Here is a 14,168-nt window from a genome sequence, read left to right on the forward strand (position 1 = left end):
CATAGCGTTAATATAGAACCTAACCGACATATCCTCCAACATGTAGGGAAATAATAGCTACACAATACCATATCAAAACGAGAAACGGTCACCACATTTAATCAAAGAAGATATTAAGAAGAAACAAAATTACAAGTTGTACTATAAAAAGTCTAATATTCCTATACGTGAGAACCATCAGTGCAATAGCGGGAAGTTCTGATAGTTGTATGTAATTAACTGTGAACAGCAGAGACTCTGGAAGACGATGGGACACGAACGACACGAACACAAGAGCAAATTAAATTTATACCACTACAAAGAAGTTATTCTTAATCAAAACAACAGAGGACAATAATCTATCATTTTAACTATCATAAAATCATCCTCGTGACATAATCTAATCGAACACTGTACAATTTTCATTCTAAGAGACACTACAAACCTTACTTTGTTTTATGAATCCAACACAGAAAATAGATATGTTAAAAATGAACTTCACCACATAGCACGCTCCTAGCCAACAACCAGCTCTGATGATATCTGCCCTGATTTGTTGAAGACGGGTGCCGATAGATGTATGGAAGACCACGGAACACGAACGACAAGAACGACATGAACACAAGAGGAAATAAAATCTATACCACTACAAAGAATATATTCTTAATCAATATGATTACAATCAAATTACATGTTGTATTATAAAAGGTCTAATATTCCTGTACATGAGAACCATCATCGCAATAGCGTGAATATCTGTCATAACATTTCGAGCGCAATAGGGAATCTAAGTTTCATATTCCAACATTACACAACTTTTAATTAATCAATTTCTTATTAGGTGAACAGTATAGACGTAAGGAAATAACGAGAAACATCACAATCAGCAGCTACAATTAATAGAGAGCCAAACCTGCGCACCATCCAGCACATAGAGAAATAATGGCTAATCAATCTATCAAAAGGAGAAATATTACAAATTTAACACATACTTAACGCTGAAGAACAGAGGAACGCTCTAAGCGGCGACACATAAACAACAACAGAGGAAAATAATCTATCATTGAACCATCATAAAATCGAACAATATACACTTTTCATTCTAACAAACACTACGAGCCTTGATGGAGGTATCCAAGACATAGAAAATATGCACTGTTTTCATCTCGGTTTTCACTCTTTTCCTCAAAGCCGGGAGACTTTATGTCTCTATCTCTATGACCAAAACGACGCAACTCCCATGCTTTATCACTCCAAGGGGTGGGGGCTATATTCCTTTGTCCAGCAAACAGGGCGCTCTAGAGGTCAGATAAAATAGTTCAAAGGCGATATATTTTACTGTGCAGCGCAAATAGATGCCAATATTATTCGTGGGAAGCACTATCTTTTCGTATCCTTTCCTTGAAACGGAAATCTTTCGTCAGAGTGGTTGACAAGTCGACTAAGTTTGTACAGATGCGATATTGTTATTGAACATGTTGAGAAAGTCCAAATTATTAAATGGTAGCAACAATACTCAATCAAAAACGAGAAACAAATTTAATTACATCAATTTTTGTAATATCTTGCAACAGAAAGTTCTATATAGTTAAACCACACAGAAATATCAAATATGAAATGCAACTCAGAAGTATGAGGCATTCCCATCTTAGAGATTATTTTTACTGATGTCAATCGAATGAACAATTGAAACAAATACAAGACAATAATTATTTCAGGCAGTAACTTCACAACTTGTAGAATACCAGGCGAGTGAATACTTGAAACAAAGTCAAAACAATAATTATCACGACAGGTGGATATTATAGCATTCTAAACCAGATAATACAATTTTAATCAATAAAATGAGCATAGATATGCTTTTAATTAAGTGACTACAACACTGATCGTAAATCGCAAGTTCAAATTTTAATTAAACTCCTACTGATGTGTGGTAGTCACCACTTCGCCTGAATGTGAATCGATAAATTTTAGCACATAAGCCACAATCAAATATCTTGTATAGTATGTGTCACTATATGCACAACTTTTTAATCTCTATCTTTAAAACAAATGCAAGAAATAGCGTGCAGTTTTGAATTTGAAAATTTAAAGAAGAAAATGATCTTTAGTGTGGAGTTTGCGTTTTACGACGTTATGAGCTAAAAACTTATAAAATTAAAGTATGGCCTTTCCATTTGTAGTGCCCGGATGCTATGACACTAAAATAATGTGATAGTTTTTCTGTATGGCTACGGGAAATCTCGAGTATATTTTGTGAATTGGATCTACGTTTATGTGTGACTTGCGCTGATCTGCTTATTATAATTAATATAACAAAACTTCCATTGTGTTTATGCATAACGCTCGTCTTCATTGTATATTGGTTAAGCATTTCTGATGGCGGTTGTGTGATCCGCTTCTCCCAAAATCTGATTGCCACTTCGAAATTATTTCATATACGTTTGTGTGCCTTGTGTTACGAAGATTACGTTATTAGAAATGTAGACTTCGCCTGCACATCATGCTTGTAAAATGCTCCATTTGCATCACGGCATTTGATAATAGATTCGCTTTTCGCGAAGGCTTCGTATTATCTAGTAGGCACTGAACCCGAATGCAATTGTAAAAGTTGATGACACTGTGTCGCGAACGCTTTGACTTACCCCGCGGCAATCAGTTATCTTGCCTTATTTCCCGTTTTGCCCTATCTTGGACGGCTCATTTTTCCTATCCAGTCATACAAAGGTGGTGGTGGTGGTGATAGGGCTTGCCGTTGTCGGCCTCACGTATGTGGGCAACGTCATGACTCACGCCCTGGGGGAATGTGCGTCCTGGGCCGACTTCTAAGGGAACTGTGCCGACATATGTCTGAAAGCGTCTGAGGAAAACCCAGGAAAAACCCCAGACAGCACAGCCGGCACCGGGATTCGAACCCGGGTACCTCCCAGTCTCGACGTGACATACAAATGGACAACTGTGTTGATGCAAATATTTATTCCGCACTCCAATCGGGTTGCTTGTCACAGACGCCTTTTCTTCTTTTACTACGTCTGGGCTAGTGCAACTGTTTGAGAAATATACATGCACCGTGGAATTTAATTCATGAAATATGATAAGTTTTCACAAAAGATTAGTTATCCTTTTTGTAATCATAGATTGACGCATCATGCCTCTAAATTTCAATGACCGATCCTTCTCCGGCAATTCTGTCCTTTGGGTGTTGAACTTGTACAGAGTGTAGTCGGGTAAAACCTATTTGATGGTCAGCTCTGATTTCATATGAGAATTCTTACACACAGTGTGGAATATTCGTTTCCTTAGCGATCACTGTTCTCAGTCTAGCCATGCTAAATGCAAAGTGTTCTTCATTGTGATGCGTAGAATTCATTATAATGATGCAAAGATTACGTTTATTGTTTCAGTTATATGGTTGTTTATTCCGATAAATTACAATTGTCCTATTCCAATCTTTGAAGTTTTCGTTTGTTGTCTTGATTGATGAATTCGGAATGTATTACATAATGATGTCTTATTATCGGTCGCTTGAATCCAGCGTTGATTAATGCAATCGATACGTTGTCGCAGCATTTGTATCGCTCCAGTAACTTGCACTTTGTTGCATAGGTGGGGACGTTCCTTTTATTTTGTTGTGCACTACCGTTACTCACTACTTTTTCAAAAAGTAACGCGTTACGTTATTCGTTACTGTTGCGGTAGTAGGTAACGCGTTACTAACGCCGTTACTTCTGATAAGTAATGCCGTTACTTTTGATTACTTCATGAGGTTTTGCTTATAATATGGTTGAGTCACATAAGTGCATTCCGCAAATCAATGCAAGCAATGTTGGGCACAAACAAGGGTCACGCATGAACACAACTTACATGTATGATTTATTGCAACGCAGAAGTAGTTGATATTCAAATTTTCATGTGTTAGCTTCGCCCGTTGGGCAAAGAGGACGCCTAATGACCAGTGAGTGCTCCTTGTCAAGGTTGATAGAGACGGTGACCTTTTATCTCACACAGTACAAATCCAAACAGACAATCCCTTGGTACTTTGTTACTTGTTCAGAGGGTAGAGGCTATTTTTCTGCCTCTTTTGCCCCATTCGTCAGAAAAACACCAGAGTGAGTGAAAAAGATAGGTGGTAAACAAAGGTGACATCTCAACCAGGGTAGGTCAATAACCCTTCTTTTGCGTTCTTCGTGGGTGTCGATGTGACCTTCTTGTAATTTTGAAGATGAACAGAAAAAATAGTTTCGAAAAAAAAAATCCCGGATTCTGCAGGCACATGCAGTCCTCTCAAGCTTTCAAGTTTAGACGATGAAGCAGTGTTCCAGAGCACGCAGTAACGCATAACGCCGTTACGCGTTAGTTATTAAAGATGTAATGACGTTACATTACTCATTACTTTTCTCCCAAATGTAATGCGTTACCATATTTCACTACTCGAATGTAACGCGTTACCGGTAACGCACTACTTTGTAACGCGTTACTCCCCACCTATGCTTTGTTGCGACGAACTTGCACAATCTTTTATTAATGTTTCCTTTCTTTGTGTGAATGTTCTTGAATGGCGTACAAGACAGTATTAGATGAAAATCGTCCGGTGGTCCACCGCAGTTGATATGTTCGTTGAGTTTCAATAAGTGGTGATACATCAGACCTTGTACAACAATATTGAACTTCTGCTCATTCGACATCGTTGCAGGAACTGGTTGAAGAAAATAATCTCGTTGCCGTGGTAATGGAACATATCATGCGATAAGATATTATGTACTTTCCATCTCAGATATGTGTAATTTCAACAAATCTGTAATGAATCGTGCGATATATGATAATTTGATCTGACTGCTTTAGGAATGCATTCCCAATTGAATGCATTCCCCATTGATGAATGCATTCCCCATTGCAATGCAATGAATGAATGAATTGCCCATTGCAAATGAAACGCCCATTGCAATGATTACAATTACATCTGGTCTAGTGTATTTCAATTCTTCGTTAGCAAACCTCAAAAACTCCGCCATCAGTCCCAGTGGCCCTTCCGACGTTGATGTGCAGTTATTTTTATGAGAACGACAACACGATGATGATAAATCACAATTGCACCGAGCTGTGCACATTTTCACACACACACACACAAATACATAACAGAGTGGCCTCTCTCTAATAAGACTTTAACAAGTCTGTGTATCTCTGTTTTGGAACTGGACACAGGAAGGCCATTTCCAATCAGCTGAAAAAATTTGTTCGGAAAAGGAACGGTTTCTGCTGATTTCCATAGTTGGTCCGTAGCAGTGGAACCTTGTAAGGTGGTACAGTGATGGATTTCATACCGTAATGGCAAGTGTTTGTGATGGCACTAAAACATCCTGAATTTGCAAAGCAACTTTGTATAAATGTCTGATTTGCAAGTGAACACTTTGTCTACTTCATTTTGCATGTCTTGAAGAAGCTGAGGGGCTGCATGGATTGATGGATTGTAGTGGCACCCCTGGTGGGCCTCTTTGCAACGAGGGTCCAGCAAATTGCACCTGTAGACATGGTTGTCGTACACTAGGCTTTCTTTGTTCTTTTTTTTTGTGCACTGCAATTTTATCGTAGTTGCCCTCTGTGGTGTTTCCCCAGACAACAATAGTACAGCTTGGGGTAAACTAAGGATTTCAACCGCGCTGGTTTAGAATCCAGAGCCCTTTTTTACTATGTGCAGTATGCTGCATATTATAAGGAAAACAAATAGAAGAAAAGTTGTACCTGATCCCTGCCTTGTATTTCCAACATTTGGTTCCACATCTTGTCCAAGCAAGTCATGAACTGCAGTGGTACACGCTGCTGTGACAATTAAAATGTTACACCTAGATGCGGAATACACGGCTTCATTTTACGTACTGTGGATGTTGCTTACTGCATTGGCATGGCAGCATTCTGAACAACACCCGAAATTGTACAGTGTATCTGTACTGTAAATAATCAATCAATCATCTTTTGTTTTAGTGCGTTGTGAAACGTGTCATACACGGCCAGCGACTTGAATCCAAAAGGCAACTTTATTGTCGTCATCCACGGCTTAAATACTGCCGGCATCGTCGTCGTCGTTATCACACTATTACTCTGCTGACATCCCCCTTTCTTCAAACAAGAAACCAAGTGAGAATAAACGTATAAAATGACACTAATAGAAATCAGTCCGGGTAGCGTTTCGGTTGTTTCTTCGCCCTTGTGCTTCTGCGTGGGGGTGCTGGCACTTCTCCAGCCGATGAGTCTTCCGCCTCCACATGATCCATGGGTGCTTGCATTCTGAGATGCTCCCTGGTCCTCGTCCTGGTAACTCCATCTTGGGTGGAAATGTCATATGATCTTGGGCTGGTTGCATGTCCTACGACGATGGCTGGAGACCACGTTTTCTTATTCGTGTCGTAGATGGTCACTCTTGACCCCTTTTCCACTTCAGGGAGCGGCCGTGTTCCTCGGTCGTAGAATTTCTTTTGCTGTTGACGTATCTCGCTGAGTCTTTCTCTCACGGTGTCCGGTGGAACCACAACAGGCTTGTAGTGCTCCGTAGCGCAGGGTACCAAGGTTCGGGTTTGGCGACTCATCAGCCGTTGTGCCGGAGACTTCAAGACACTGTCGCGTGGACTGTTACGCCACTCCAAGAGTGCGTAATAAAACTCCTCAGCCGTCGATGTCCTACGAAGAAGCTTCTTGGCCTCTTGCACGGCACGCTCCGCCATGCCGTTACTTCTCGGATGGTAGGGGCTAGCTGTAATATGACGAATCTGGAGGTGTTCCAAGAACTGCTTGAACTCATAGCTGCTGAACGGAGGACCATTGTCGCTCACCAAAGTTACCGGCAGCCCATGGGTGGCGAATACTTTCATGCAGAAGTTGTTGATTTGGCGGGCGTTTCTAGTTTGTAGTTCCTGAACCTCGAAGTAGAATGAATAAAAATCAACCATGACTATGTACATCTTGTGGCCGTGTGCGAACAGGTCCAGCCCAACACGCTCCCATGGCAACCTCGGGATCTCATGAGACAACATTGGCATTTTCTTGTTCCTCGGCTTGTTTGCTTGACACTCGGCGCAGTTGTCGCAGACCTTGTCGATGGCATCGTTCAACGTTGGCCAAAACACGGTGCATCTTGCTCTTCTTTTCATCTTTTCCTTACCGACGTGCGCGGCGTGCAGGTGCTTGAGAACAGACTTCCTCATCGAAAACGGAATGACGACCCTGTCCGAGCGCAGAACAATGCCATCTTCCATGTGGATATCTTCTCTGTGAGGCCAAAATTCCACTGCCAGGCTGGGAACCTGCCCTCGATGTACAGGCCAACCAGAGTCTGCGTACTTGGAAAGAAGCTGCAGCTGTTCATCTGTTTTTGTAGCTTCCCTTATGAGTTGCAGTCTCCTTTCTGCAATGGGAAGTTCCTGTAGGGTGTTTACTTGAAGCATCTCGTCCGTTTCGTCCATGACTTCTGTTGTTGGAAATCTTGACAGGCCGTCTGGCAGAAGCTGTTCTTTGCCAGGTCTGTACCTTACGTCCAATGAGTAGGCTTGCAAACAAAGTCTCATGCGCTGTAGGCGTTGAGGACACTCATGCAGAGATTTTGCGAAGATGGCCTGCAGCGGCTTATGATCAGTTTCTACCACGACTGTGTGTTGTCCGAATATGTAGTGGTGAAATTTCTTGCAGCCATGTACAATCGCAAGCATTTCTTTTTCGATTTGTGCATATTTTTCTTGTGCCCCTGTGAAGGATCTTGATGAATAGGCTAGGGGTTTTCCTTCTTGCATCACAACGGCCCCCATGCCGTACTGGCTGGCGTCTACAGATAGAGTGATTTGCTTTCCAGGCTGGTAGTAAGCCAGAACTGGCGTCTTGGTGAGAGCTTCCTTTAAATGCTCGAAGGCAGTTTGGTGCACTTCAGTCCATACCCATGCATTGCCTTTTTTAAGGAGCTCTCGGAGCTCTGATGTGTGGTGAGAAAGTCTCGGAATGAAGCTTGAAACGTAGGTAATCATTCCTAAAAACGTTCGGAGCTCATGTACGTTCTTTGGCGGTGCGATGGCCCTGATGTCTTCAACCCGGTTTGGGTCGACTTTCAACCCTTCCGTCGTGAGTATGTGTCCGAGGTATTTAACTTCAGTTCTTGAAAACTGACATTTCTTCAGATTTAACTTCAGGTTGACTTCTCTGCATCTTTGGAGCAGACGTTGCAAGTTTTGGTCGTGGTCTTCCTTGTCGGTACCCCACACCAGGATATCATCCATCACGACTTGAACATGCGGGAGGCCTTCCAGTACATCATTCATGGCCTTCTGGAAGACTTCAGGCGCGGTACAAATCCCGAAAGGCATTCGTGTGAAACGGTACCGCCCATATGGTGTGCTCATGGTGCATATTCTCGAGCTGTCCTCATCGAGAGGGATCTGCCAGAATCCCGACGATGCGTCCAGCGTGGAGAAAATTTTTGCTCCCGCCAGCTTGGATGCCACCTCCTCCAGAGTTTTCATGGGATAGTGCTCCCGCCGTAGGGCTTTGTTAAGGTCGACCGGATCCATACAGATCCTCAGCTTTCCTGGTTTGGAGACGACCACCATGTAGCTGGACCAGTCGGTGGGCTCGTTGACCCTCTCAATGACTCCATCAGCCTCCATCCTTTGGAGTTCAGCTTTCACTTTATCCCTGAGTGCTAGCGGAACCTTTCTTGCCGGCCGTACTATGCCTTGTGATCCGGGTCGCAACTTCATCCGATACCTGACTCCCCTGAGTTTCCCCAGACCAATAAAGACATCTTCAAACATTTTGGCCGGGTCAAACTGAGCAGCGTTATTCTGTGTCTGTGCGCCGAGGGATCCGACTCGGTTGAGAAGACCAAGCCTTTCGCAAAGGCTTCCACTAAGCGTTGTCTGTACGTCTTCATCCACAACGAAGAAATCTTCGAGAACCCTTTTGCGCGGTGTCGACACTTCAAGGACAACCTTTCCAACAGCTCGCTTACTGAACCCGAAGAAAGTCTTCAGTGCTGCACGGCTCTTCATGACGTGCTTCGTCGTGATCATCTTCACCAGCCTCAAAGGGATCACTGAGCAATTTGCTCCCGTGTCCATCTTGCAGCGTAACTTGTCCTGCTCGATGCTTATCTCCGTCGTCCAACGGTCATCTGCTTGGACACTGCCAACCGACACGTGACAGAGCAGGTAGTCTTCGTCGCTCTCACTCTGAGATGTCTCTACGCGAACCTCGTTCAGCTTCTTCCCTTTCCTGGGATTCCTCTTCTGTGGCTTCCGGGTCCTCCGTGGCGGTCCGCGGCAGACCTTGGCGAAGTGGTTTCGAAGTCCGCACTTGCTGCATTGTTTTCCGAGTGCTGGGCAGTTCCCTGAGCGATGCTCCTTGTAGCCACAATTCCCGCAGGATGTGCAAGTTGCTAAACCGTTTACTTCTGCCCCGTCAGGCACCTTCTCTTTGCGTATTTCCATAAAGCGCTCTTTTGACATCTCCTGGGTTCGACAGCACTCGAGGACCTTCGTGAAGCTTGGATTATCGCTTATGAGTTTTCTTTGTAGTTGTTGGTCTTTGACTCCCAGTATTATACGGCTTTTCAGCATCCTTTGTTCGAAGTCGCCGAACTCACAGTTCCGAGCCAGCGTCCTGAGTTCTGTGAGCCAGTCGTCGAACCTCTCGCCTTCCTTCTGGTCCCGTTTTCCAAAGACAAATTCATGGTAGGTCAGGTTGACTGTTGGCTTCATGTAGGCCTCAAACTTCGTTCGAACGACCTCAACGTTCTGCTTGTCGGCCTCATTTTCGAATACGAACGTATCAAAGATCCGCCGCCCTACGTCACCGATGCATACCAAAAATGTTGCTGCCTGTACCTTGCTAGGTTGTTGGGTGAGGTGGGTTGCAACGGCGAAGAGATCATACTCTGCTCTCCAAGTCTTCCATGCTTGCCACATGTCACCGGAAATATCCAACGGCTTGGGCGGTGGAAGTAGACTCGTCATGACAGGAGCCACCGGCGCGGTGGACGTAGGAGTGGAGCTCGGTTCTTCAACCCGCGATGAACCTGATGCGTTCTCCATGACGTGTATGTTCGAAAGGCGCTGCCACCATGTGAAACGTGTCATACACGGCCAGCGACTTGAATCCAAAAGGCAACTTTATTGTCGTCATCCACGGCTTAAATACTGCCGGCATCGTCGTCGTCGTTATCACACTATTACTCTGCTGACATGCGTAAACTTCAGTTTTCTTTAATCCTTATTTTTCTTTGTTGCGTAAATGGTCTCCTAACATCTGCATGCCACAACGTAATTCTCACAAGGAGAGTAATCACTGTATAAGTTATACAGAAGACACTAACCTCGTCACGTTCAGATGTAACAGTCTTGGAAGATAGATTCAAGCAAAGCACTGCAGACTGCTGTAGGCGGAGGTTCTTTGTACTCAAACTGAGGGGTCCGTCTCATACTCTGCATTTTTCAAATACGATTTGCAAAATCCACTGCCAACCATACCTGCCGCTGCGGTTGAAAGCGCTGTATCGTACCGAACTGAATGCCCGCCGAGAAATCTCGCTTTGACGACACAACCGAGGCATGTCAAATGAAGTCTGTGTACCTCGATAAATTGGTCGTTGTTCCAAAAGATATAAATAAAGAAAACTTGGAAATACACACACTACACTGTGAAACAGCGCGCTGGATCCCGAAAGTCGTTGTAGGTCGTAGCTCGTAGCCTCGTAGCTAGTTCTTCTTTCCACGTAGGTCGCTAATTGGATTATCGCAGTTATAAAACAGGGTCGCAGATTTCGAAGTATATACATACTTTTTATTTTCAGACATTGTGACAACAGTATATCGGCGTAAAAAATGTTGGTTCTTGCTGAAAGTTGTTGTTGTAGTGCTCGATCATGTGACGGCATTCTGCATGATTGCATGGGCGATTGACGTCATCCCAGTGGGATGACCAGATGTGTTTTCTATATATGCGTACGTTTTCTTAGTTTGACGCTAGGTGTGCCAACGTCGGCGTGAACCGCGATGTTCAAAATTCGAGTTTACGAAAACTACGAGGTGTTGAGGCATGCATTTTCGTATGTGAAGTTGCTTTTGTGTATCCTATCTGGAGCCACTGCGGAAAAGTCTCTCCAGCTTCTGGTCAGAGACCCTTTAATTGTACAAGTTTCTGCATTGTGCTGAATGCTTTGGGTCTGTCGCATTGCAGCTTTTCGCAGTATCTCATGCCCGTGGGTTTTCATTGTACTGGCATTTATTTTGAGTCAAATGCTCAGTCTTACATAGTACAAGTTCTTTTTCTCTGTTACATGCTTCTGGTCTTTCTACATAGGGAGCGGCACAGAATGTACGCGATGGCACACAGCTGGGCAATTTTCTTGCACGCAGTGTTTAGCAAATAGTGTGGGTTGACTATGATTGACCTTGATGTTGTTCAGGTGTAGGAGCAATTCGCGCATTTCCTCATTTTGAATTTTAGTTAAGGTGCTGTCAACCTTCCTACTGACGACTTCCCTTCCACTAGCGCCGGAGATGAATCATGAAGACCATCATTGCAAGCCAATGCTACAGAAGGAGAAGAACAATGAAATGCCACAGAAGAATATGTAATATGTAATGTAATAATGTAATGTAATATGTAATAAGCTGACAGTAACTCTCAGTTTTTTTATGCTCAGGTGCTCTTCATGCTCATGTTTCTCATTCGACATTTTTGTATAAGTCCCCAGATCTGCTTGGTTACAATCCCAAAGTCTGGAATCAAATCTATAACCCAAAGTCAATCTATATTGGTCCAATATCGGTCCAATCTTGGGGTGCTGCCTGGGTGTAGAAGATTTCCGCTGGCCACATCGTAGCGGAGCATGGAACTACCGTGTGATCAGCTCCTGTATTCTGCGGAAGGTGGCGCTTACGTCACTTCTGTTTGTTACGTCACGTTGTTTACGTCCTGCTGTGCTGCGGACTTCATCGCCAGCATATTGGCGTCGAAGGTTCGCCTCTCCACGTCGCATTGACTCAGCGTGGGCATGTTCATAGCAATATCACAATGCCCGTACTAGCATATCTGAAATTTGACCCGTACATTCCTTTATCCTCACCCTATGTTCTTGTCTTCTTTCTTTACGTTCTCCAACGTCCTGTGCTCTCATGAAAAGTTATCATGCTTATTAGCAAAATAGATTAGCTTCTCCCACAAAAGTCTTGTAACACTTGGAATACGTTATGCGAGAGCAGGAAATAGACCACCTTGCACGAGATTTCCGGCCATTGTCCTGCTGCAATCCGGCCAGCATGGCACACGGCCAGAGGACTGATGACCGAGACAAATAACGGGAAACCGCGCTCGTTCACATTTCTTCGGTTGTTGTACCACATGTCTAATTGTAAAAGAAAATTAAGAAAATCGTGGGGAAACGCATTTGGCTGTTATTCGAAACGTGTCTCTTGTGTGCTTCCTTGTTTGTCTTTCTCGCATTCTCGCAACGTGTGCTCGTCCTAACATATTGGCTCGGCTCATAATCGTTGTTGTGGACGGAACTAAAAATCGTAGAACCCTATTTTTGCGCCTATAGTGAGCAATACGTACGTGTAGTGTGCCTCTGGACGAAATCTAGCGGTACAATGAACGACTGTAGCATTTCATGCAGCACTATCTTCGGTACGCAAGCAGCCCAGGTCTCAAGGGAATATAAAACTGTAATGGGTATTATCAACATAATTATCGTAATGAACGTAATTATCGCAATAGGTTTGAATCATAGCAATTGCGCACCTCGCTGCGCATGCTGAATCATCTTCGGTTACTGCAAGTGTCACTGACATCCTGCGTGCTAGACAAAGCTGTTAGGGGCAACAAGCAGGCTCCTACAAAGGAATTGTTACTGCTAGGCAATGAATGTGAACACAGAAAAGACTACGAGCTAACTCTCCTCCGTCTCCCAAACACACGCTTCTTCGTCTTATTCCTTTATCTTCTCTTTTTTCTTTTTTTTTGCTTCATTGTTTTCTAATCGAACGGAAGGAACCGGGTTATGCACCAGCTTGTCTGCGTTCTGCAGCTTCGGTCGGCAGCGTTATGCCCGCTACGCTTAGGTCGCGTAGTACCGCTATTCGCTACTCTTCTGAAACGCCGTTACTCATTCCGAAACGTAGCGCGGTACCGCTGCCGGAAAGAAATATGTAGCGGCTCTACTGCCAAGCTGCCTCGTAAGATATTCTTTTTATGACGAACATTTAACCATGATGAGTAGAGCCCACACAACGCTTAGGCAATCAAATATTGTTTTATGCAGGAACAATAAGCACGAAAAATGTCGATACCAGCTCTGAAAACTTTATTCTAAGCGGAATAAGAGCGTACAGAAATTAGAAAATTTCACTTTGATCATGCCGGATTGTGAGACTTCAGACACGGATACCGCCTTGTCGAAGTGAAATGGCGTGGAATACGAGTTATTTCTTTTGTCTTGCCCACTAAAGTAGCGGGAAAGTAGCTGTAGCAGCATCGGACACGTTACCAAAATTTTTAGCGGGAATTATTTTTCCGCTATTGGTTAGAAATTTAGCGCGACCGCTCCTCCGTTACTGAAAAAAGTAGCGAAAAGAGCTGCGCTGCTAGTAGCGCCGCTACGCACAGCACTGTCTGTCGTCGACAGGGAAGCGTGTCCACACCCACACACAAACACACAAAAGAAAAACCCGTCCCCGAATTACGCACGTGTGAGCCGTCATGTACCGCGTATGACTGAATTCAGGTACCGTCTGCACTATGATAAAAATTTGTTATGTAGGCAAGGAGAGTTTGTCGGGGGGGAGGGGGTATATGTTTATTCACACAAAAGGAGATGTCAGCCAGGCAAGTGCCGGATTGCTACTCCTTAAAAAAAAACAAAGTGCAGGAGAAGCCGCGATGGCAACGATGTGCTGCGCCTGTGCTTCAGAGGGTGGTCATCATTTCAGTGGCCTTGAGGTACTCGAAGAGTGCCTTGGTAACATCCCGTTGCCCAGGGCGCAGGACAGGCCCGAGTAGTGCAGCGAGCGAGAGGGGGTGGTGGCCCAAGGCTTGGAGGCGTCGGGCGAGGGCGGCACGGGCCGCCGAGAACGTCGAGCACGTTAGCAGAAGGTAGGCTACATCAGCGATGGCGCCGGAGGCATCGCAGTTTGCGTTGCCGCGTCTGCCCATCT

At 44.2% G+C, this 14,168-nt stretch overlaps 1 protein-coding gene across 1 annotated transcript; it reads right to left on the reverse strand.

Moving 5' to 3' along the window:
- Positions 1–6,146: 6,146 nt before the first annotated feature.
- LOC135372161 (uncharacterized protein K02A2.6-like) lies at positions 6,147–10,046 on the reverse strand. Its single transcript, XM_064605849.1, has one exon. The coding sequence runs from the start codon at positions 10,044–10,046 to the stop codon at positions 6,147–6,149; it is 3,900 nt and encodes a 1,299-aa protein (XP_064461919.1).
- Between the last annotated feature and the right edge of the window lie 4,122 nt (positions 10,047–14,168).

The sequence above is a fragment of the Ornithodoros turicata genome, unplaced genomic scaffold (assembly GCF_037126465.1).
Source record: "Ornithodoros turicata isolate Travis unplaced genomic scaffold, ASM3712646v1 Chromosome13, whole genome shotgun sequence".
NCBI lineage: Eukaryota > Metazoa > Arthropoda > Arachnida > Ixodida > Argasidae > Ornithodoros > Ornithodoros turicata.

Coding starts and splice junctions, on each gene's coding strand:
- LOC135372161 (XM_064605849.1), bottom strand. CDS start 10,046: ATGGAGAACGCATCAGGTTCATCGCGGGTTGAAGAACCGAGCTCCACT.